Genomic DNA, 22,743 nt, shown 5'->3' on the forward strand with positions numbered 1-22,743 from the left:
TTCGTAATTTAATCCATGACCTCTATTTCTGTAGAAAGCTTGCCACAATTTTCTTGTTTTTTTTTTTTTCAATAAATATAGGAAAAGCCACCAATTGAATTTGTATATTTGTTGAAATGACTAACTTTGACTCAACGATCTTCGTATTTTCAAATATAGGTGAAACATTATTTCTTCATTCGCAATTTTGGAACTTCCTTTCACGTCACGACAGATAATTGCCATTGTGATCAGAGCCATGGCTTACCAAGCCAGCCTTAGCCCTCCCGACGGCTTGTGGAACGACGATCAGAAATACCAAAACGGCACCATCTATTACTACGCGGGAACATCGATAATGGCTGCAAACAATCCAGAGGCTTCCCCATTTTTTTGGACATGCAACACCGTCTCTTTTCTTGCATCCCTTAGCACGATCTTCTTGCTCATGAGTGGCTTTCCCTTGGGGAAGAAGGTTCTGATGTGGATTCTGACGGCCACAATGTGGATGACCATCACTTTCATGGGGCTGACTTACGTCTATTCCATGACAGGCATCTCGTTCGTACAGAGGGAACCTAAAGATGGGAGCCCGACCACAGAGGTTTGGTACTCCGCAGATTGGGGGACGATCATGGTGATTAGGCGCTACTTGACTGTTTGGTCTGCCATTGTAAACATTGTTTTCTAGTTCACACCGTTCGATTCCTTGCAATCGTCCTCCAGAATGTGAAAGATCCGCAAAAGCTCAAGAAGTGGATATCAGTGTGTGTGAGTTGATACAGATCTAGGGGCAATATCAAGATCTAGTGTATTCATCTGATGGGACAAAGGATTACTGCATAGTCTTGATGCCTGTGTTCTTTCTAACTCAATCCCTATGTCATAAGTTCATTCTGAGTACTGCTAGTTGTGCAAACGATTTAATGAGACTACTAAACCAATCGCAGAGTCCATCTCGCATTATTCTCGAGTTCTCCTCATCACAGATGTCTTGCCGGAATAGCCAAATCTTTCCAAAGAGACTGGGAAGGCCTGGCCACAAAGTAATCTGATCTACTCCTATGTATGCCGGGAATTAGTAGGCAAAAGCAACATTGGGAGTTTTCTTGTTTTTTATCCTCCGAATGGTCAGACAAATCTTCCTTCAAGGATCTAATCTCAGTCTGACCTGATACTTACTAGCATAGATTGAGCCATTCTATGATTTGTCCCACACAGCTTCACCTATTTCTTTCCAATTACACCAAACAACCGAACCCATCTACCTCAAAAGCATCGACACTTCTTTTATACTTCATATTCATCTCCATTGCTGGTAGATGTCCAAAAGCCATCTGATCAAAGCTAGTGAGCCTCTCTGGCTGATCAATTTCAACCCCATGGCACCAAACCATGATGCAGTCACACCATTTACACGAACTTCTCACACAATCTTTCCTGCCTAATTTTAAGGAAGAGATACACAAATTTCACAGAAAACACTCCATTATTATTCGCAGGCCGTACAAGCTGATCCTCCCTCAAAGGTCGGAATCAAAGCAGCGCTAGTTTCATGTGTAATGTTCACATACCAGAACGTGTGATTCTTCTAAAACAACATTCAAGCTCTGATATTATAACTGCTTGCCAAACGATCTTTTCTTCTTTATCTAGACAAGTAGAGGAGGGACAAGGTAAAAATGGAACCTAAATCTCATGGACCGATCTGTTGTTCCTAATCACAAGACAAAGGATTGGTAGCGTATCATCCCAAACAAAACACAAAAAATTACTGTTCATATGCAAACTGATTACAGGGGATGGAAGAAGAGAGATGAAAACAATTGCATAGACAGATCTTTTGTACCTTAGACTGGTGACAATCAGTCCATAACAATTGGGAAGGTAAGAGAGTTCTCAAAGGCAGGAGCCAGCACTTTCATCTTTCTTAGACAACCACAATGTGTGGTTTCGATCAGCAAGCCCACAACTAATGTAACTCATAAACTTCACTCAACCCAGCTTGGCAAACCTAGCCTCTTTCAAGAAGATCTGTTTCACAACCCCAACTTAACACAACCTGACGGTTTCATTTGGGAGAATAATTTTGGGATTGCGTATGTGTGGGTTAAGAGCTGCCAATTCCTTCCATTTAGCACCAGTTCCATGAACACGGGATGAGATGCTCCACAGTGTGTCACCAGGCTGTGCCTTAGTTGTTGCTGGGGCAGTAGATTTAGAAGAAGCAGTCTTTGACTTCAGGAACGGATGCTTATTGCTCTTCCCCATTCCATTAGCGAGCAACCAACGGGAACCAGATTGTTGCTGGTTTGAACTTCCCCAGACCTTTCTCTTCCCAGGATCAGTCTTGAGACCAGCAACATGGACTTCAGAAATGTTATACTGGGGAATTTCTTCCACCTCAGATTTTTTTCTTCTGTCCCCTCCTTAATTTCTTCCTTCTTTATGGACTCGGCTGACTCATCCTCTTCATCCTCATATTTTACTTCAGAAACCTTGAGGTAAATCCTTGGCTTTGGTGGAACAAACACTCTCTCGACCTGAATTAGCGCAAGCATTGGTGCACCGACCGGTTCATAATTCCGCAAAGGATCCCGTAGTTGCACCATCAATGCAACTGTGAAGTTATTTCCCAAAAGACCACACTTCCTACCAGAGCCTTTACCACGCCTTCTATCCCCTTTGACCCTCCACGTATCCAGTCCAAGGAGTTGGCATGATGCGCGGCAAGAATTTTAGAAGTTCGCTCACTAATTTGATCTTCATCATCAAGTTCAGTCCCACATACCCATTGACCTCAATGTAGCAAGCACGCCTAGGACACGGGATCCATTCCAATCTATGACCCTTCCTCCAGCTGCTTCCACTCTCCTTCTCAGCAAGCCTGTTAGGTTATTCAGGGGAGTCAATAAGCCATTTTAATCGAAATTCAAGAGATTTAACTCAAGATATGATGCATGACAAGACAAAACTATTTTCACTTTAGCTCAAGTAATTTAGTCTGCTACTGATCTAGCATTGGCAACTAATCGAGCATCTACTGTGACAAATGATATAAAGATGTTGCTCAGGAAAATCTTGCCACCTTTCAAACTGTACCATTTCAATATGAAGATGACTTTACTCGCTTTCACTGGCTGAATACCTTGTTACTGTTTCAATATCAGAAAATAGACATGTCATTGAAGAACAGATGATATAAAAGTATTGGCAAGAGCTTTTTGCGTTCATTTATCAACCTGGTAACATGCCATATTGTGACGGGGTGCCGCTAGCTATCACCTGTTTGTGGCGACTTGAAGTGATTTCAGCAGCGTTCTATCAAAGAATTGCAGAATGAACAAAGCGTGGCTGACCACAAAAGATCACAGGGACGAATTCTAGTTTACTGATTAAATCAATAGGGCAAGATGGGCTTCAGCCTGTCTACATAACCATGAACAAAAAACAAAGAAGGGCAGAGCGTAGTAAGTTCCCCTAATCATAGGATGTCAACCCTGCAAAGCATGACCCCAAAGTCAACCTAATCTTAATCAGATATTCTAGGAATATCTTGCACATGCTTTCATATAAAACCAACACCATAAGATAAATTAAGCACCTTTGAAAGAACACCAAGTGAACTTTTGGAGTCTGCGACTTACAGCAACAACATTCCTCGCCGTCTTGCGCAGGGAAGCAGAGCGGAGAAGGAACACAACGACGCAAGCCGAAGAAGCAACGAGCTTTGGGGCAAAGAGGGAAGATGAGCCAGCGCCGGAGCAACGTGCTTTGGGCCAGAGAGCGGAGATGACCCAGCCCCGCAGCCGGTCGGAGAAGTAACGCAACGTCGCAACCTAGAGAGTTGCGAACTCTTACCCAAAATTTTTGAATTGAGAAGGAAAGAAAGGAGGGAAGGGAAGCTGCAGCGCGGGGGTGTCGTTCATTCTTCGAAAGGAGGAGAGAGGAAGTGCCATTAATGCGTTCAGCACTGCAGGAAAGTACGAGGAAGAGGAGAAAATAAGATGGAGAGAAGAGAGAGACCGCTGGACAGGTGTCGATCCGTGAATGGATCGAAGCACAAATGGCTTGATCCTTCCAAGGTAAGCAATATTCTCTCTTTAATGAACTGGTAGCTTGTCGGCATTTCTTGCATCGCAGCCGTTAAATAATTAGTACGATGATCCGCGTAGCACAAACCAACGGTTAAGATTATCAATAACAAGAGTCAACTCCGCGTGAAGCTTCTGCGACTTTTTCACTTTTCGACTGCATATTACAGTAGCAGTTCAAAAAAAGATAAAGAAAACTCTGACAGAAATTAAGTCACAGATTTCTAGGTTAATTCAGCCTGAAAGATATTCTAGACATCAGTAAATTTGAGTAGCTTGATCTATTTGATTTGAAAATGCGATATATATATAAATCATATGAACGTGTCCCTCGATAAAAATGCTCCATAGCTAAGCACTTCACTTTTGCAGGGACGTACACCTCTTCATTGAGCATCTGCGAACGGATACGTCAAAATAGCGAGGGAATTGTTATAATCATACCCCCTTACATGCCTTGTCCATGACGAAGATGGGTGGACCCCCCTTCATCTAGCCATGATGAAGGGCCGAAGCAACATCGTGATAGAGCTGGTGAAGGCGAGACCGGAGGCGGCTGAGCATAGGCTAAGCCACGGCCAAACCGCTCTTCATCTAGGAGTGAGTCATAATCGTTTGGAGGCTCTGAAAGCCCTAGTGGAGACTGTGAGAGATGGTGATTTGGTGAAAGCTCAAGATGATGAGGGTAATACCATTTTGCATTTGGCCGCAGCAAACAAGCAAATAGAGGTAATCCTTTTTGCTTCGAATTGCTTCGAAATTGTGATGACATTAGATATTGCATTCCAATTGAATGTTTTGTGCAAATAAAATCCGGCTCATTCTCATTTTTCTATAGACTCAAGCTTTCTGCATTCAAACTTCGGTAGATTTATCGATTGAAGTAACTTATAGGAAATATATTTGCTTGTTGTTTCTTTTATAATTAATAAGAAGCTCATCCTTTTGTGCGGATAGTGAAATATCTGCTTCAAAGAAGCGAAGTGGATGTGAACACAGTGAATAAAAATGGCTTCTCTACTATGGATATAGTGGAATCTTTTCCAAAGGATTTCAAAGTTATTGAATTGAGAGAACTGTTAGTACATGCTGGAGCTCTGAGAGCCATAAGATTCCCTGCATTGACAACTCACCAAGCAGTTGTTGATAACACGAACGAGGAAAATTCAACTGTTACAGTTAACCTAGCATCTATAGCACCTCTCTCCACCAATACTCCTCCGGTAGAGGCGGTTCCACCACCGTCTTTAGCGGGTGAAATCAGGAAGCAAGAGGAAGACAAACACAAGAAATGGATCGAGAAGAAGCGCGATTCTCTGATGGTATTGCTTTAGCTAGATGCCTTGGAGTATTTGCTAATAATTTAGATCAAATCAATCATGTTATTGCAATTAACATCATAGCTCACTGTTAATTAATTTAAACTTTCTATTTGTTTCATGAAAAATAGATGATTCAGAAAATGTTTTTCTAAAAAATGATCATTTGTATCGCTTAAAATAAATAGTTATGCTTTGTTAAAATGGTTTTATACATATGAACTAAATTGCTCGTAATTAAATAGCTATGTAGAGAAAGAAGATTAGTAGTTACAATAATAGATGGCTTATGATTAAAAAGAAAAAAATATAGGGTATTATAATTTCACCCAAAAAAAAAAAAAAACATAGGGTATTATAAGAAATCTAATAATGAGGAGATGAAACAAGTTGATGAATATTTAAGAAGTAATGGCACTCAAGAAAATCTAAATGTGAAGTAGTTTGGTGATTTTCTTTAAATATCTATACCAATACATAAGGTAAAGAGGATTTCTAAAAGACTCAATCTTTTGTCTTCTCCAAATATTCTCAACGACTTGGGATTTGTTTGGTAACCATTTTGTTTTTAGGAACAACTTTTTCTTAGGAATGATTTTTTTTTTTGTTCCTTAAACGAGTTTTTGAGTATTTGAAGACATTTAGTAAGAGTTTCTGTCCAAAAATTTTATTTCTGGTATAGAAATGCATTTGGTAAGAGTTTAAATTCTTTTGTGATATATAATTTTTTTAGTTTTTTAATAATGTTATTATATTTTTCTCTCTTTTTCTTTTCTTTTTTCCTTTTTCTTCATGTCCTTCTTCCTCTTTGGTCGGTTGCCATCGACCGGCTAGACGAGGGCCGGCAACCTCATTGGAACATCACCAACCCCTAGCAAGGCCAAGCATTGCAAGCCGAGCCTAATCGGCGGCTAGGCGAGCTCGGCCTCACTTAGACCTTTGCTGCCCTCACGGTGGCCTAGTGAGGGTGAGCCTCATCGGCAGCTAGAATATAAGTGTGTTTTACTTTCCACACGTTTAGTTATTAGATTTTGATTTTCTTTCTAACAACAATAGCAACCTTTATAAAAATGCATTCAAATTTCGAAATATCTTCATTTTTTTTTCTCATATATGTATATATTCATACACTTAATTTTTTCATAATTAATCCATGAGCTCTATTTCTGTAGAGAGCTCGCTACAATTTTCTAGTATTTACATAAATATAGGAAAAGCCATCAATTGAATTTGTGCATTTGTTGGGACGACTAACTTTGACTTGATGATCTTCGTATGTGTCGAAACACTATTTATTCATTCACAATCTAAAACTTTCTTTCACGTCACGACAGATAACTGCCACCGTGATTGCAGCCATGGCTTACCAAGCCGGCATTAGCCCTCCCGGCGGCGTGTGGGACAACGATCAGAGACACAACGGTACCATCTTATACTACGCAGGAACACCGATAATGGCTGCAAACGATCCAGAGGGTTACCCGATGTTCTGGACATACAACACCATCTCTTTTCTTGCATCCCTTAGCACGATCTTCTTGCTCATAAGTGGCTTCCCCTTGGGGAAGAAGGTTCTGATGTGGATTCTGATGGCCACAATGTGGGTGACCATCATTTTCACGGCGCTGACTTACCTCCAGTCCATGCTGGCCTTCTTGAACGTGCAGAGGGAATTTGAAGACACGTGGTCGACCAAAGCGGCTAGCCCACCCACCCAAGCAACCACCCAATCACCGATCCCAGGGGCTGAGGTCTTCATGTATGTTTGGCTCTGCGCTGTAGCCATTCTTTTTCTAGTTCACATCGTTCGATACCTCGTGATCGTCCTCCGAAAGATCCGCAAAAGCTCAAGAAGTGGATATCAGGATGTGTGAGTTGGTGCAGATCTAGGGGCAATATCAAGATCTAGTGTACTATCTGGTGGGACAAAGGATTACTGCACAGTCTTGATGCCTATGTTCTAACTCAATCCCTATGTCATAGGATCATTCTGAGTACCGCTATCTGTACAAACGATTTAATGAGACTACTAAACCAAACACAGAGTCCATCTCGCATTATTCTCGAGCTCTCCTCATCAGAGGTGTCTCGCCTGCGGAGCTGAATCTTTCTAAAGAGAATGGGTAGGCCTGGCTACAAAGTAATCTGGTCTACTCCTATGTATGCCGCAAATTAGTAGGTAAAAGCAACATTGGGCCATTCTATGATTTATCTCACACAGCTTCACCTTTGTCTTTCCAATCACACCAAACAACCGAACCCACCTTCCTCAAAAGCATCCGCACTTCTTTTATGCTTCCTTCATATTCTTCTCCAATACTGATAGATGTCCAAAAGCCATCTGATCAAAGCTAGTGAGCCTCTCTGTCTGATCAATTTCAACCCCATGGCACCAAACTATTTCCTGCCAAATTTTAAGTGATAGACAGATTTCACAGAAAACACTCCATTATTTTTCGCAGGCCGTGCAAGCTGATCCTCCCTCAAAGGTCGGAATTGAAGCAGGGCTAGTTTCATATGTAATGTTCACATACCAGAACGCGTGTTTCTTCCAAAACAACATTCAAGCTCTGATATTATCACTTCTTGCCAAACGATCTTTTCTTCTTTATCTAGACAAGTAGAGGAGGGACAAGGCAGAGATGCAACCTAAAATCTCTGTTGAGAATGCAACGCTGCAAATGCTTAAAAGGAAGCAGCAAGAAGAAGAAACTCAGCAACGAAAGTCAACTAGAACAGAGGAAACAGAGGATTGGCGCAAAGAAGGAGCAGTGTAAAGCTACGTCGTTTGCCTCAGCAGAGTTATTTCCTGTACACATATGCTTGAGCTCTTTTTTCTTTCTGTTATGTGTGTGTGCTGAGCTGTCATTCAAGGAGTGGTTGGTTTAGATCTAGAAGTTTTTCCTCTATTGTTATATAAAAGCTTGTAAAAACAGAACAGACGATATCGTGCTCTCAGATGGAAAAAGATCAGTGAAAAAGAAAGACGAAGATGAGCTCCACAGAACGCTCTCTTCTCGTTCAGCTTCATTTGCTTCTGTATTTAGTTTTCTTCAATCTCATGGACCGATGTGTTGCTCCTAATCACAAGACAAAGGATTGGTAGCGTATCATCCCACACTAAACACAGAAAATTACTGTTCATATGCAAACTGATTACAGGGGATGGAAGAACAGAGAGATGAAAACAATTGCATAGACAGATCTTTTGTACCTTAGACTGGTGACAATCAGTCCATAACAATTGGGAAGGTGAGAGAGCTCTCTAAGGCAGGAGCCCGTATTTGCATCTGTCTTAGACAGCCACAATGTGTGGTTTCCACAGCAAGCCCACAACTAACCCAGCTCATAAACTTCACTCAACCCAGCTTGGCAAACCAAGCCTCTTTCAAGAAGTTCCGTTTTGCACCCCCAACTTAATGCAACCTGACGGTTTCGTTTGGGAGAATAATATTGGGGTTGCATATGTGTGGGTTAAGAGCGGCCAATTCCTTCCATTTAGCACCAGTTCCATGAACACGGAATGAGATGCTCCACAATGTGTCACCAGGCTGTGCCTTAGTTGTTGCTGGGGCAGTAGATTTAGTAGGTTTTCTATTTCCTTCCCTTCCTAGATGCTGTTAAACATCTATCTTGCCAGACGCTTCTGCTTTAGAGGGATCAATTAGCTGCCATCTCAAGCCTCTGTTGCACGAGACTGAACCTTATGCAGGTTAGAATGTATCTACCATCTATGACTTGAGAATTCCCTGTCAATTCAACTGTACAAATTCATGCACATTTGATGATTAAAAGCACGACTCTGTATAAGGTTTTACCTTGTAACATCTCACCGCCAGACATAATAATTTTCATTGAAATCCCTGAAAGACTCAATCCGTTAGGCTATTCGAAAAAATATTTTGAGTGATAGAACTAGCATGAAACGAAAGAGAGAGCGGACTCCAATGATTGTTAAACAGAATGACACTTAATGAAAGCATGAACTTATTGCTCTGTTCTGTCTTGCCATAAAAACTTCTCAATTCTCATTCATATGGAAACTTCAGAAGTATTACATCAAGGTGGTCTGCCTTCAACGCCAGCATCAAATAAAAACTGCAGATATAAGGGAGCTCTCACAAAAACTTGGTCTCTAACCTGAGTTGCTCGATTGACCCAACTCCACTGGACATTTTCAAAGCTTGAAGCTTTTTGTCCTGCTATTGTCGTCGGTTATAGAAATCCTATCACGTCGCTACCCTCGATCTTTTATTTAGATCTTCTATAAGCTCTAGATACGAGTCATGTCTCCTCGCCAAGACATCAACCCAAAGGTCTTCCATTCGACATGATCGAAACATCTCAAACAGCCTACTCCCATGTTATCCTCGATTGGTTGGCCGCCCCTACTTTTTCCTGCATTAATTGATTTTGAATCTCTCCTTTTCTCTTGCATCTCTTATCCTACGAAGTATTCTCAAGATGTCGTCCGCCTGATCTCCAATTTTGTCAAAATAGATCAAATTTAATGGAAGGACTCAGTCGTTAGTACTCCACGATGTCCAATTTTCTCAGAGTGCCGTCTGAGTTTCTATGGTTACTAGACTTAACACTAAGGTTTGCAAAGTTTCGCTTCGAAGTTCAGGTTTCTGGTTAGCTCCAGCATGGGTTTCACCAACCAAGACCAACGCCACATCACCTACACAGAGAATACACCAATGGACGTCGTCTTGAATTTGTCTTGTCTGCATGGACGGATTCACCATGGGGGCAATGGAGGCACTTGCCCCCTCTAAGCTTCCTTTAAATTGAAACGAAAACTACAATATGTTGCAATCATTTGGTGAATCTGCCCCCCCGAAAATACAAATGCGTACCTACAAGGCTTGATTCAACATGGGAAGAAAAGAGATTACAAAATATTCGAGTCATTCATTTGATTTTGCTTGCGTCTTGCCTGATCCATCATATCAATGAGACATTTTGCGTGTTCAAGGTTTACTTACCAAAGATGAGCTTTTCTGTCATAGAAAAAGCGAGTGTCGAAAGAATTAATGAAAAGGCAAATGTTAAAGGGTGCCCCTAGGATATTTGTTAAATTTTTTTTTTTTTGATTTGACATCTTTTTTCTCAGAGTCAATTCCATAATTCTTTAGTTTTGATCAAGTAATTCAGAGAATCTCCATGTCATAAGGGTCTTATTAATAAACATCAGAGGCACTAGTTAAACCACTAACAATAAAAGAGAAGAAGGATTCAGATGAAGACGATGAAGACAAGCATGAGAAGTGTGACGGTCTGTGTAACAATCGAGTATATTGAATGGTCTTTCTTCTATGATGGCAGCGGCATGTTCAATATGTGTAAAATTTGTGATTCTGATAAGCGGGTTGATGATGGGTTTTGAGGTGCTCTGTTTTCTTCTACTTCTGTTTGATAAGAGAGTATTTGTCCTAAAGAGAGGGTAGGACGGATTCTGCTAGAGAAATCTTTGGATGGTAAATGATTGAAGAGACTAATATGGCGCTTGGTGCAATCGTGCATGATCTTCCTCTGTAATTTGTACAAAATCGGGATAATACACGGTTATAGTTGCCGCAATTTCTTCTCTATACAATGTTGAACATGACTGTTAGACGAAGAGAGCTCCAGCCAGTTCGGCCAGGTCTGCTCAGGAACAGCTCGGTCCTCAGCTCGGCCATCTTTGCTCAGCATGGAAGTACTCTGGCCTTTGGTCCTCAATTGAGATTTAGGGTGTCTAGAAGTAAATTGCTAATGCAGGATGGTATTTCCTGCTATCGTTATATAATTGTTTCCTTAGTTTATAATATTATTTAAGGTGAGATTCGAAATGTTTGTGTAGATTTTCTATTACCTTCCCTTCCTAGCTGCTCTTAAACATCTATCTTGGCAGACGCTTCTGCTATAGAGGGATAAACTAAGCTGCCATCTCAAGCCTCTGTTGCACGAGACAGAACCTCACGCAGGTCAGAGTGTATCTACTATTTATGACTTGAGAATTCCCTGTCAATTCAACAGTGCAAATTCATGTACATTTGATGATTAAAGGCACGACTCTTTATAAGGTTTTACCTCGTAACATCTCACCATCACACATAATAATTTTCGTTGAAATCCCCACAAGACTCGATTCGCTAGGCTATTTGAAACAATATTTTGAGCGATCGAACTAGCATGGAACAAAAGAGAGAGCCGACTCCAATGATTGTTAAATAGAATGAAACTTAACGAAAGCACGAACTTATTCCTTTGTTCTGTCTTTTGCCATAAAAACTTCTCAATTCTCATTCATATGGAAAATACAGGACTATTACATCGAGGTGGTCTGCCTTCAACACCAGCATCATATAAAACTCGGACTGAGTATTTACTATCCAGTTGTCTGACGGATTAGTTGCTCGATTGACCCAAGTCCACTGGACATCTTCAAAGTTTGAAGCTTTCTGTCCTGCTATTGTTGTCGGTTATAGAAATATCGGGTCGCTACCTTTGATCTTTTATTAGATCTTTTACAAGCTCTAAATAGTTCGTGCCAATACCCCCCCTCTCTATAGTTTTCGTTCCTTGCTCATATCTCCTCGCCGAGGCATCCACCCAAAGGTCTTCCATTCGATGTGATCGAAACATCTCAAACGACCTCCTCTCATATTATCCTCGATTGGGTGGCAGTCCCTACTTTTACCTGCATTAATTGATTTTGAATCTTGCCTCTTCTATTGAAACTACGAAGCATTCTCAAGGTGTCGTCGGCATGATCTCCAGTTTTGTCAAATTAGATCGAAGTGGATGGAAGGATTCAGTCCTCAGTACTCCATGATGTCCAATTTTCTCGAGGTTTCGTTGAGTTTCTATAATTCCTAGACTTACACCCTAGGGTTAACAAAGTTTTCCTTCGAAGTTCAGGTTTCTGGTTAGCTCCAGCATGGGTTTCACCTACCAACACCATATTATCTACAGAGAAAATACACCAATTGACATCATCTTGAATTTGTCTTGTCAGCATGGACGGAATCACCATGGGGCCAATGGAGGCACTTGCCCCCTTTAAGCTTCCTATAAATTGAAATGGGAACTACAATATGTTAATCATTTGGTGAATTTGCCCCACGAAAATACAAGTGTGTACTTGTAAGTCTTGATTCAACATGGGAAGAAAGGAGATTGCAAAATATGCGAGTCATTCATTCGATTTTGCTCGCATCTTGCCTGATCCATCAAATCAATAAGGCATTTTGGGTATTCAAGGTCTACTTAACAAAGATGAGCCTCCTTGTCATAGGAAAAGCGAGTGTCGGAAGAAATAATAAAAATGCAAATGTTAAAGAGTAAGGACATCTGTTAAATTTCATTATTCGACATCTTTTTTTTTTTCTCAGAGTTAATACGATACTTCTTTAATTTTGATCAAGTAATTCGGATAATCTCCATGTCATAAGGGTCTTGTTAATAAAATACCTCAGAGGCACCAGTTAAAACCACTAACCATAAAAAATAAAGCGTATCAGCATATGCCGAAAATTGATCAACGCGAAATTTCGAAAAAGTCACTGACTTCAAATATACAAATTTATATTTCCATAGCAAAATTAAAGAGGCCCAACAAGTACCCTAACTACATTCTTTAACATTTTCCTTTTTATTAATTATTCTAACACTTGCTTTCGATGAGAAGAGCCCATTTGAGATAAGTAAACCTTAAAAATCCCAAATATCCCATTGATACTAAGGACCGAGTAAGACGCGAACCCAAATCTCCACAATGGCGTTTTAGCTGTAAGAGTCCTTATCAAGGTGTGAACATTCTTTGTGCCTATGAAAGTACGTAGATGGAAATTCCGCATTCCCTTAGTGCCTTCTAATCTTTAGCCAAACTTGTCAGACAATCACACGACACTCGATCGACCCGAAAATTGAACATGTAAAGGATTATCCAAACGGTACACGCAATATAGACGTCGGTGTAAGGATGAGATCCCCTTTCATCTTATTGGTGCCTCCGTTTGATGGCGTATCAATCCAAACCATTAATCCATGCGAATAATGAGGAAGCGGATCATTTCCCACGTTTCAGCGAGTTTAAGTTATTGAAGATGGTTGGGAGTACAAGAGACAAGAAAGAAATGAGTCAATAACCGTGAAACCCCATTTGAGGTTTGGTGGCATGGCGGAACCCTTTGCATTCCCATTCAGGATGCAGCGGCGATTTCCTGAAGGTTTGCACTGTTAGTTCTGCTTAACAGATCAGTACATAGTTTTTGACATCAATGGTTTAGCGGTTGCCTAGTTCTTTCAACTTCACATTATTTGAGTTTCAATGCTTTAACTAAACTATAATAGAAAAGTTGGAGCGTTGCGCGCATGCCTGGATAAAGTATTAACACACTCCATAATCATAAATTAGTAAAATCAGCAGATAAATAATTTGGTTATGGGCTTTTGACTAAATAAACAAATGGCCCACTATACTATAAAAGCCTTCTCATGCCCGCACGTATGTTTTTATAGTTTCCCAAAATATCATCATTTCACTTATAGTATTGAGATGCATGTGTAAGGATATTATATGCAAGAAACCTCACATTCATGATGTGTTGTAAAATGTAGAAGTCAATAACATTCTAATTTGTTCATAACTTATTGATTTCAATTTCTAAGTAAAGGTGAGTTCAACGAGATATATTATTGGGCTCGGGCTTAAGCTTGGACTTAGCAATCTCCCTAGGTAAAAGTTTTGGGCTTTCCTTGTACCTCCCTAAAAGTAGTATTAGAGCCGATGATTTCAACGAAGTGTCTTCATTCTCAAATAAGGGCATGGTGTGCTTATTTTCTCAAATCAAGATTTAAAAATGATTTTATTTCAAATAAGGGCATGACTTTCTAGTTGGCCAATGGCATTTTGTCATTCACCTTTTTTCCTTTTTTGCTAGTTTCTCCTTCTTCTTCGTTGATGGCTGATAGCCACCGGCAATGCTCGGAGAGGGCTAGGCGAGGTAGGGCCTTGCCTAGGGGAGGTGACCCTTGCCCTGTGTGAGGCCGCCCTCGAAAGCCATAGGCAAGGGCCGCCCTCACCAAATTTGGGCAAGGGTCACCTCGCCAACGGGATGGCCTCACCTCAATAAGGTCATCGAGCCCTTGCCGGTACTCGCCAGAAAAAAAAAAAAAAAGAAAAAGGAAAAGGAAAAGAGAAAAATATAATTTAAAATTGAAATCATCTTTTGACGAAAGTACCTTTGATCGGCTGGAATATTTAGCCAATCGGCAATCGGTGAGGTCAAGCTCTTATTTGAAATTTCCATGACCATTTCAAACCCTTATTTAACACAATGTCCACTTTATGTCATTATTTGATGAAATGAGGGCACTTTAAGATTTTTTTCAAAATTAGTGTACGAAGTGATGTGATAGATTGTAAGAGTCACTTAAACAAGTTGAAAAAGAGTGTGAAAATGTGACCATCTCATCAATTCCCTTTGAGCATCAGTGTCTCACACCCCGTATCGAAATATGTGATTTGAGCCATAACTACTTGGTTTACTTGAAACTCATACCTCCGAGGGTGAAGAAGCCAATGGGCATGTCACGGCAACCCAATCGAGGGGCCAGAAGTTAGGAGGTCTATAGAGATGCAGTAGAAAATGCTAAAGGCATGACTTCATTTTGAACTTGGGATCATAGAGAAAATAACATGTCCTCTTTACCAATGAGTTACCACACTCAATAATATCTCAACACGAATACATGAAGGTGATCAACACAAGGGCGCCTCACTCAGCAGCTCAGACCCAAGAGGCAAATGGGGGAGCTTGGACAAAACATCTTATACAAGAAAGCCCGACCCGCCCAAAAAATTTCTATATAAACTCTACGGCATTAGTGATTTGGACGACGCGCTAAATCCAATCTTCGAGTCTGATTCGAGCGTGTTCAATGGTCACCTCTAGGACGGAGCACAGACCACAGTCAACGCCCTCGTGCTCCACCCCCAATCGACGCGGAGGTGGACGGAATCTTGCATCGAAGACTGCGCCTTGTGGCTATCTCTCATCTCTAGGAATGCGAGAACAAAGCACAGACCACAGTCAGGGCCGTACGCCCTCGTGCTCCACATCCACTCGATGCGGACTCGACGCGGAGGTGGACGGAATGATTACCTGTAGGACGAAGCACAGACCACAGCCGGGGCCCTACGCCCACACCACTCGACGCGGACTCTAGGACGAAGCACAGACCACAGTCGGTGCCGTACGCCCTCGAGCTCCAAACCCACTCGACGCGGACTCGACACGGAGGTGGACGGAATGGTTACCTCTAGGACGAAGCACAGACCACAGTCGGAGCCCTACGCCCACACCCACCCGAAGCGGACTGTGCCTTGTGGCTCTCCCACCTTTTATATAGTTAACAATCTCAACCTTTGACACTCCAACTCCGAGGAAGTCTAGTGAAAGAAAAAGAGAGATCGTGTATGGACCAAAAGCTTCAGGCGATCAACCCGAGCGATTTCGAGTTCACCCACGAGCTGGGAACAATGCCATCGATCACAAGCCGAGGGGAGGTCGCCGTCCCCGCCATCGCATCAACAACCTTCCTTAGCACTTGAAAGAAGCCACCGAGAGAGGAGGCTCTATGAAGCATCGCATGACGGCTGCATCGAGTCGTTAGCTCAATTGCTGCAAGAAGACCGACTCATCCTGGCTCGGGCTTCTGTCACTTGCTTCGACGAGACACCATTGCATGTGGCCTGTATGCAAGGTCATGCACAGTTTGCCAAGGATCTTTTGGCCCATAAAAGGGATTGGGCTATGGAGTTGGACTCGCAGGTATGTCGAAGCGAAAACCTTGGTTGTGGTTGTTTGATATCCTTTTGTCAGATCAAACTGAAACCAGTCATCCTTGCAAACCAGATAATCAGTGGAATCGTAACTGTTTTGATTAGGTTTTTGCAAGTTTTAGGCTTTTAGCCATGTGTAAAGTAATTTATTAACTATATTTCCATGGAATATCTCTATATAAATCATACTATCTTGCTTGTCAAATTAGATTTTGCACATGTAAATAGCATTTTCTTTTCCAGTTTTCATGATCTTTGAGAAATCAAACCCATTATATATCTCAAGGAAATTAACAAAATTCAGATAGAGAGAATGCTCCATAGCTAAGCACTTCACTTTTGCAGGGACGAACGCCTCTTCACTGGGCATCTGCGAATGGATACGTCAAAATAGCAATGGAATTGTTACAATCAGACCCCGTGCATGCCTTGTCCAGGACGAAGATGGGAGGACCCCACTTCATCTAGCCATGATGACAGGCCGAACCAAGATTGTGATAGAGCTGGTGAAGGTGAGACTAGAGGCGGCCAAGCACAAGCTGAGCCACGGCCAAACTGCTCTCCATTTGGGAGTGAGGCATAACCGTTTGGAGACTCTGAAAGTCCTGGTGGAGATAGTGAGAGATGGTGATTTGGTGAATGCTCAAGATGACGAGGGTAATACCATTTTGCATTTGGCCGCAGCAAACAAGCAAATAGAGGTAATCTTTTTTGCTTCGAAATTGTGACGATGTCAAATATCGCATTCCAATTGAACATTTTGTGCAAATAAAATCCGGCTCATTCTCATTTTTCTATAGACTCAAGTTTTCTGCATTAAAACTTTAGTAGATTTCAATTGAAAAAACTTACAGGAAATATCTTTGTTTGTTGTTTCTTTTATAATTGATAAGAAGCTCATCTTTTTGTGCAGACAGTGAAATATCTGCTTCAAAGGAGCGAAGTGCATGTGAACACAATGAATAGAAAGGGCTTCTCTGCTCTAGATATAGTGGAATATTTTCCAAAGGATTTCAAAGTCATTGAATTGAGTTACTGGAGCTCCGAGAGCCATAAGATTCCCTGCATCGACAACTCACCAAGCAGTTGTTGATAACACGAATGAGGATAATTCAATTGTTGTAGTTGACCTAGCATCTATAACACCTCCCTCCACCAAAACTCCTCCGGTAAAGGCGTTTCCACCAGAGTCTTTCCCAAGTGATATGAGGAAGCAGGAGGAAGACAAACACGAGGAATGGATCGAGAAGAAGCGCAATTCTCTGATGGTAATGCTTTAGCTAGATGTCTTGGAGTAGCATTGGCTGAAAACTTAGATCAGATTGGTCATGTTATCGTAATTAACGTCATATCTCACAGCTAGTTAATATAAACTCTATGTTTGTTTCATGAAAAATGGATGATTCAGAAAATATTTTCCTAAAAATGATCATTTGTGTCGCTTAAAATAAATAGTTATGTTTTCTTAAAAATGTTTTCTACATATCTACTAAATTTCTCATAATTGTGTATTTGTTAAAATGACTAACTTTGCCTCGACGATCTTCATATTTTCAAATATAGGTGAAACACTTTCTTCATTCACAATTTTAAAACTTTCTTTCATGTCACGACAGATAGCTGCTACCGTGATCGCAGCCATGGCTTACCAAGCTGGCCTTAACCCTCCTGGCGGCGTGTGGGACAACGATCAGAAAGCAAAGGACGGTTCCATCTTACACTTCGCAGGAACATCGATATTGGCCGCAAACTATCGAGGGGGTTACCCAACGTTCTGGATAAGCAACACCGTCTCTTTTCTTGCATCCCTTAGCACAATCTTCTTGCTCATGAGTGGCTTGCCCTTGAGGAAGAAGGTTCTGATGTGGATTCTGATGGCCACAACGTGGGCGACCATCACTTCCATGGCGCTGACTTACCTTCAGTCCATGACGGCCCTCTTATCCCTGACAACGAAACCTGAAGATGGGAAGCCGAACTCAAGGGTGGTTAGCTACTCCCTGTATGTTTGGATCGGCATTGTAGCAATTGTTTTTCTAGTTCACATCGTTCGATTCCTCGCGATGGTCCTCCGGAATGTGAAAGATTCGCAAAAGCTCAAGAAGTGGATATCAGGGTGTGTGAGTTGGTGCAGATCTAGGGGCAATATCAAGATCTGGTGTATTCATCTGGTGGGACAAAGGATTACAGCATAGTCTTGATGCCTATGTTCTTTGTAACTTAATCCCTATGTCATAAGATTATTCTGAGTACCGCTAGTTGTGCAAACGATTTAATGAGACTATTAAACCAAACGCAGAGTCCATCTCGCATTATTCTCGAGCTCTCCTCATCAGAGATGTCTCGCCCGCGTAGCCAAATCTTTCTAAAGAGAATGGGAAGGCCCGGCCACAAAGTAATCTAATCTACTCCTATGCATGCCGCAAATTAGTAGGTAAAAGCAACATTGGGCCATTCTATGATTTGTCTCACAGAGCTTCCCCACTCTCTTTCCAATCACACCAAACAACCGAACCCACCTACCTCAAAAGCATCCCCACTTCTTTTATGCTTCCTTCATATTCTTCTCCAATGCTGATAGATGTCCAAAAGCCATCTGATCAAAGCTAGTGAGCCTCTCTGTCTGATCAATTTCAACCCCATGCCACCAAACCATAATGCAGTCACACCATTTACATGAACTTCTTACACTATCTTTCCTGCCTAATTTTAAGGAAGTGATACACAGATTTCACAGAAAACACTCCATTATTATTGGCAGGCCGTGCAAGCTGATCCTCCCTCAAAGGTCGGAATCGAAGCAGCACTAATTTCATATGTAATGTTCACATACCAGAATGTGTTCTTCCAAAACAACATTCAAGCTCTGATATTATGACTTCTTGCCAAATGATCTTTTCGTCTTTATATAGACAAGTAGAGGAGGGACAAGGCAGAAATGCAACCTAAAATCTCATGGACCGATCTGTTGTTCCTAATCACAAGACAAAGGATTGGTAGCGTATCATCCCACACAATACACAGAAAATTACTGTTCATATGTAAATTGATTCCAGGGGACAGAAGAACAGAGAGATGAAAACAATTGCATAGACAGATCTTTTGTACCTTAGATTGGTGATAATCAGTCCATAACAATTGGGAAGGTAAGAGAGCCCTCAAAGGCAGGAGCCAGTACTTTCATCTGTCTTAGACGACCACAATGTGTGGTTTTGATCAGCAAGCCCACAACTAACGCAGCTCATAAACTTCACTCAACCCAGCTTGGCAAACCAAGCCTCTTTCAAGAAGTCCGTTTCGCACCCCAACTTAATGAAACCTGACGGTTTCGTTAGGGAGAATAATATTGGGGTTGCGTATGTGTGGGTTAAGAGCTGCCAATTCCTTCCATTTAGCACCAGTTCCATGAACACGGGATGAGATGCTCCACAATGTGTCATCAGGCTGTGCCTTAGTTGTTGCTGGGGCAGTAGATATAGAAGTAGTCTTCGACTTCAGAAACGGATGCTTATTGCTTTTTCCCATTCCATTAGCGAGCAACCAACGGGGACCAGATGGTTGCTGGTTTGAACTTCCCCGGACCTTTCTCTTCCCAGGATCAGTCTTAAGACCAGCAACATGGACTTCAGTAATCTTGCACTGGGGAATTTATCCCCAAAAATTTGTGTGATGATGATAAAAGTTCTTGCTTACAATCCCAGGACTTGAGGTAAACACACCAAACTCAAGTGGCCTCACAGCACTAGACATTCTTGAGCAGGTTCTCAGAGGCTCGAGAGTTCTTGAAAATGAGACATCCCTTCAAAGCTCCGGAGCTTCACTCTCCATAGACATCCAATCAGTCCCATATCACTATGATCCAGTTCTTGACCCACCACCAAGAATGACCTCCCACACCACCACCTCAAGATCACCTAAAATCTCCCCATCACTCTCCACCAAGAAAGCCCCGCCAAAGAAACAGAGTACTTTAAGGAAACCCCTATCAAAGAAACTGAGTGCTCTAAGAAGATCCCCGGTGGAAGCCGATTGGCTGAGCCAGGAGAAATTCACTAATGGTGGTCGCTTCACTGCTAGCGACGGTGGCGTTCCAAGCTGCGACCACGCCGCCAGGAGGCATCTGGCAGGATGACTACAAGGTCGATGCCAACGGCAACCTGGTGAAGGAGCCGCACATGGCGGGCACCTCTATCATGGCCCACATCCAGCGGATCGCCTACGGACAGTTCATGACCTTCAACCCACTGGCCTTCTTGTCCTCCCTCAGCATCATCCTGCTCCTCTTGAGCAGGCTTTCAATAAAGCAGCGATGCTGGATGTGGACCCAGATGGTGATCATGTGGCTAGCGATCATGGGCAGGCGATCACCTACTTCATAGCACTGCGCAAGATATCGCTGGTTGACATGTGGAGGATGCTGAAGGACGTGACGGACGTGTCGGTGGTGTGCTGGCTGTGCCTGATGGGGGTGGTGTTCATGGGGAATGTGGTGAGGCTATGTGTGTGGGTGCTGAGGAAGTGGGGTTACTTGAAGAAGAAAGAGGAGAAGGATTCAAATGAAGACGATGAAGACAAGCATGAGGAAGTGTGACAGTTTGTGTGACAATTGAGTAAATTGAATGGTCTTTGTTCTATGATAGGGGCGGCATGGTCAATATGTGTAAAATTTGTGATTCTGATGAGCGGGATGATGATGGGTTTTGAGGTGCTCTGTTTTCTTCTACTATTGTTTGATAAGAGTATTTGTCCTAAAGAGAGGGTAAGACGGATTCTGCTAGAGAAATCTTGGGATGGTAATCGATTGAAGAGACTAATATGGCGCTTGGAGCAATCGTGCATGATCTCCCTCTGTAATTTGTACAAAATCAGGACAATACACGGTTATAGTTGCCGCAATTTCTTCTCTATACAATGTTGAACATGACTGTTGGACAAAGAGAGCTTCAGCCAGTTTAGCCAGGTTTGCTCAGGAACGGCTCAGTCCTCAACTCGGCCATCTTTACTCGGCATTGAAGTCTTCTGGACTTTGGTCCTCAGTTGAGATTCAGGGTGGCTGGAAAAAAATTAGTAGTGCAGGATGGGATTTCCTGCAATCATTGTATAATTGTTTCCTTTGTTTGAATATTATTTGATGCTGAGAATAGAAATGTTTGTCTAGGTTTTCTATTTTCTTCCCTTCCTAGCTGCTGTTCAACATCTATCTTGCTAGATGCTTTTGCTATAGAGGGATCTGTTGGGATTGTTGAATTCCCAAAAACCGAATTCGACATTAAATCGAACCCCTAAAACGAATGCGGAAGACAAGCCCGAGAAAAACATGTATCACCGATCTTAAAACACACCACGGAATCAAGCGTATCTTGTTAGCCACAGATTAAACACCAACGCCGATAATAGGAAGAGAAAACAGATCCCATTCGATTTGATGACGTCGATTGGCTTTGAAGGGAAAACGGCGTCGCCTTTAGCCTTAGTTTTTCTTTTGGAAGGAGAGAGGGAGAGGAAACGTACGCACAAAAATGCCAAAAGGTGCGTCCTCCCTCTCTTTCCTCCCTTATATACGTTCCCTCCAAAATAGAAATCGTGTCCCTTCATTATATCCCTCCATCTATGGGCCATAATCTTATGGGCCGAGCTTTTAGGCCCAACATGGGCGGACGGGCCTTAAGCTTATCACATAAAACCATCATCTCCCACTTGCACATGGTGGGCCGAACAGATTCTCTTTACCCTCTTCAACATTCATACCGGTGAATAATCTGTGCGACCAGCATACTTTGAGAGCTCGTTGCCATACATCATTAGGAATATATAGCAGCTCATAATGGGCATCACACTCGAGTAGATTTAGTATGCAGTACCCTAAATCGATCGATCACATTTATATCTCTCTTGATCTCTTTTAAACAATGATATATATATTGTATTCACAATTATGATTATCCCAAAGACAGTCATAATTGGTTAACCAGTGAATACAAAACTACAATGTGATTTTCCAAATTCGACCTTCCTCTTTCCTTCAAACTCTCAATTTCAGTTTAGCTTACTTTTCTAGAAATGTCCCATTAGATCGAATCAACTCATGACCATTGGCAACATCCTAAGATAGCAAACACTAAATAGAAATCTTGAGAATAAGTAAGAGTCATGAGGGGACTAAAAAATTGAGGAACTATTTTCCTCAAGAGTCTCATACGACATAAAAGTTGAGATCAAACTTTTGGCACTTTTATTGGTCGTCTCATGCATACGTAGTATGAAACACGTATTACGGTATTAACTCATTTCCCATGGAGCATATGTCTACAACTTCAATACCGTACAAATGATAGTTCAGACATATCCAATGTCTAACTTGAGTTCACGTATCTACTCTTTTATAAAATTCATTAGAACTCACATCTGGCATCATAGACAGATAAAGTAAAATGTGTGGGGTATTTTACTTTTGGACATAGTAAGTGTTATGTTCTTATCTTAACACCCAGTTAAGGCGATATACGTATTTTAAGCT

General features: G+C 41.8%; 1 protein-coding gene and 1 long non-coding RNA gene across 2 annotated transcripts; one reads left to right on the top strand and one right to left on the bottom strand.

The window, feature by feature from the left end:
- Positions 1-1,715: 1,715 nt before the first annotated feature.
- On the bottom strand, positions 1,716-3,571 carry LOC108956569. Its single transcript, XR_001982812.2, has 3 exons — positions 3,222-3,571; positions 3,082-3,134; positions 1,716-2,866 (listed from the first exon to the last, which is right to left on the bottom strand). It is a non-coding gene; the product is annotated as an uncharacterized LOC108956569 (long non-coding RNA).
- Positions 3,572-15,777: 12,206 nt separating this feature from the next.
- LOC120291270 lies at positions 15,778-18,478 on the top strand. The gene is made up of 4 exons (XM_039308412.1): positions 15,778-16,215; positions 16,572-16,927; positions 17,140-17,494; positions 17,843-18,478. Exons 3-4 carry the CDS (start codon positions 17,432-17,434, stop codon positions 18,419-18,421), a joined length of 642 nt encoding a protein of 213 aa, XP_039164346.1. The 5' UTR covers positions 15,778-16,215; positions 16,572-16,927; positions 17,140-17,431; the 3' UTR covers positions 18,422-18,478.
- Positions 18,479-22,743: the final 4,265 nt, after the last annotated feature.

Source organism: Eucalyptus grandis, chromosome 3 (assembly GCF_016545825.1).
Source record: "Eucalyptus grandis isolate ANBG69807.140 chromosome 3, ASM1654582v1, whole genome shotgun sequence".
In the NCBI taxonomy this organism is placed as follows: domain Eukaryota; kingdom Viridiplantae; phylum Streptophyta; class Magnoliopsida; order Myrtales; family Myrtaceae; genus Eucalyptus; species Eucalyptus grandis.

Excerpts from the sequence above, each read along its gene's own strand:
- LOC120291270 (XM_039308412.1), top strand. The coding sequence starts at position 17,432 with ATGAGGAAGCAGGAGGAAGACAAACACGAGGAATGGATCGAGAAGAAG. Across the intron at positions 17,495-17,842 it reads AGAAGCGCAATTCTCTGATG|ATAGCTGCTACCGTGATCGC; the intron begins GTAATGCTTTAG and ends ATGTCACGACAG.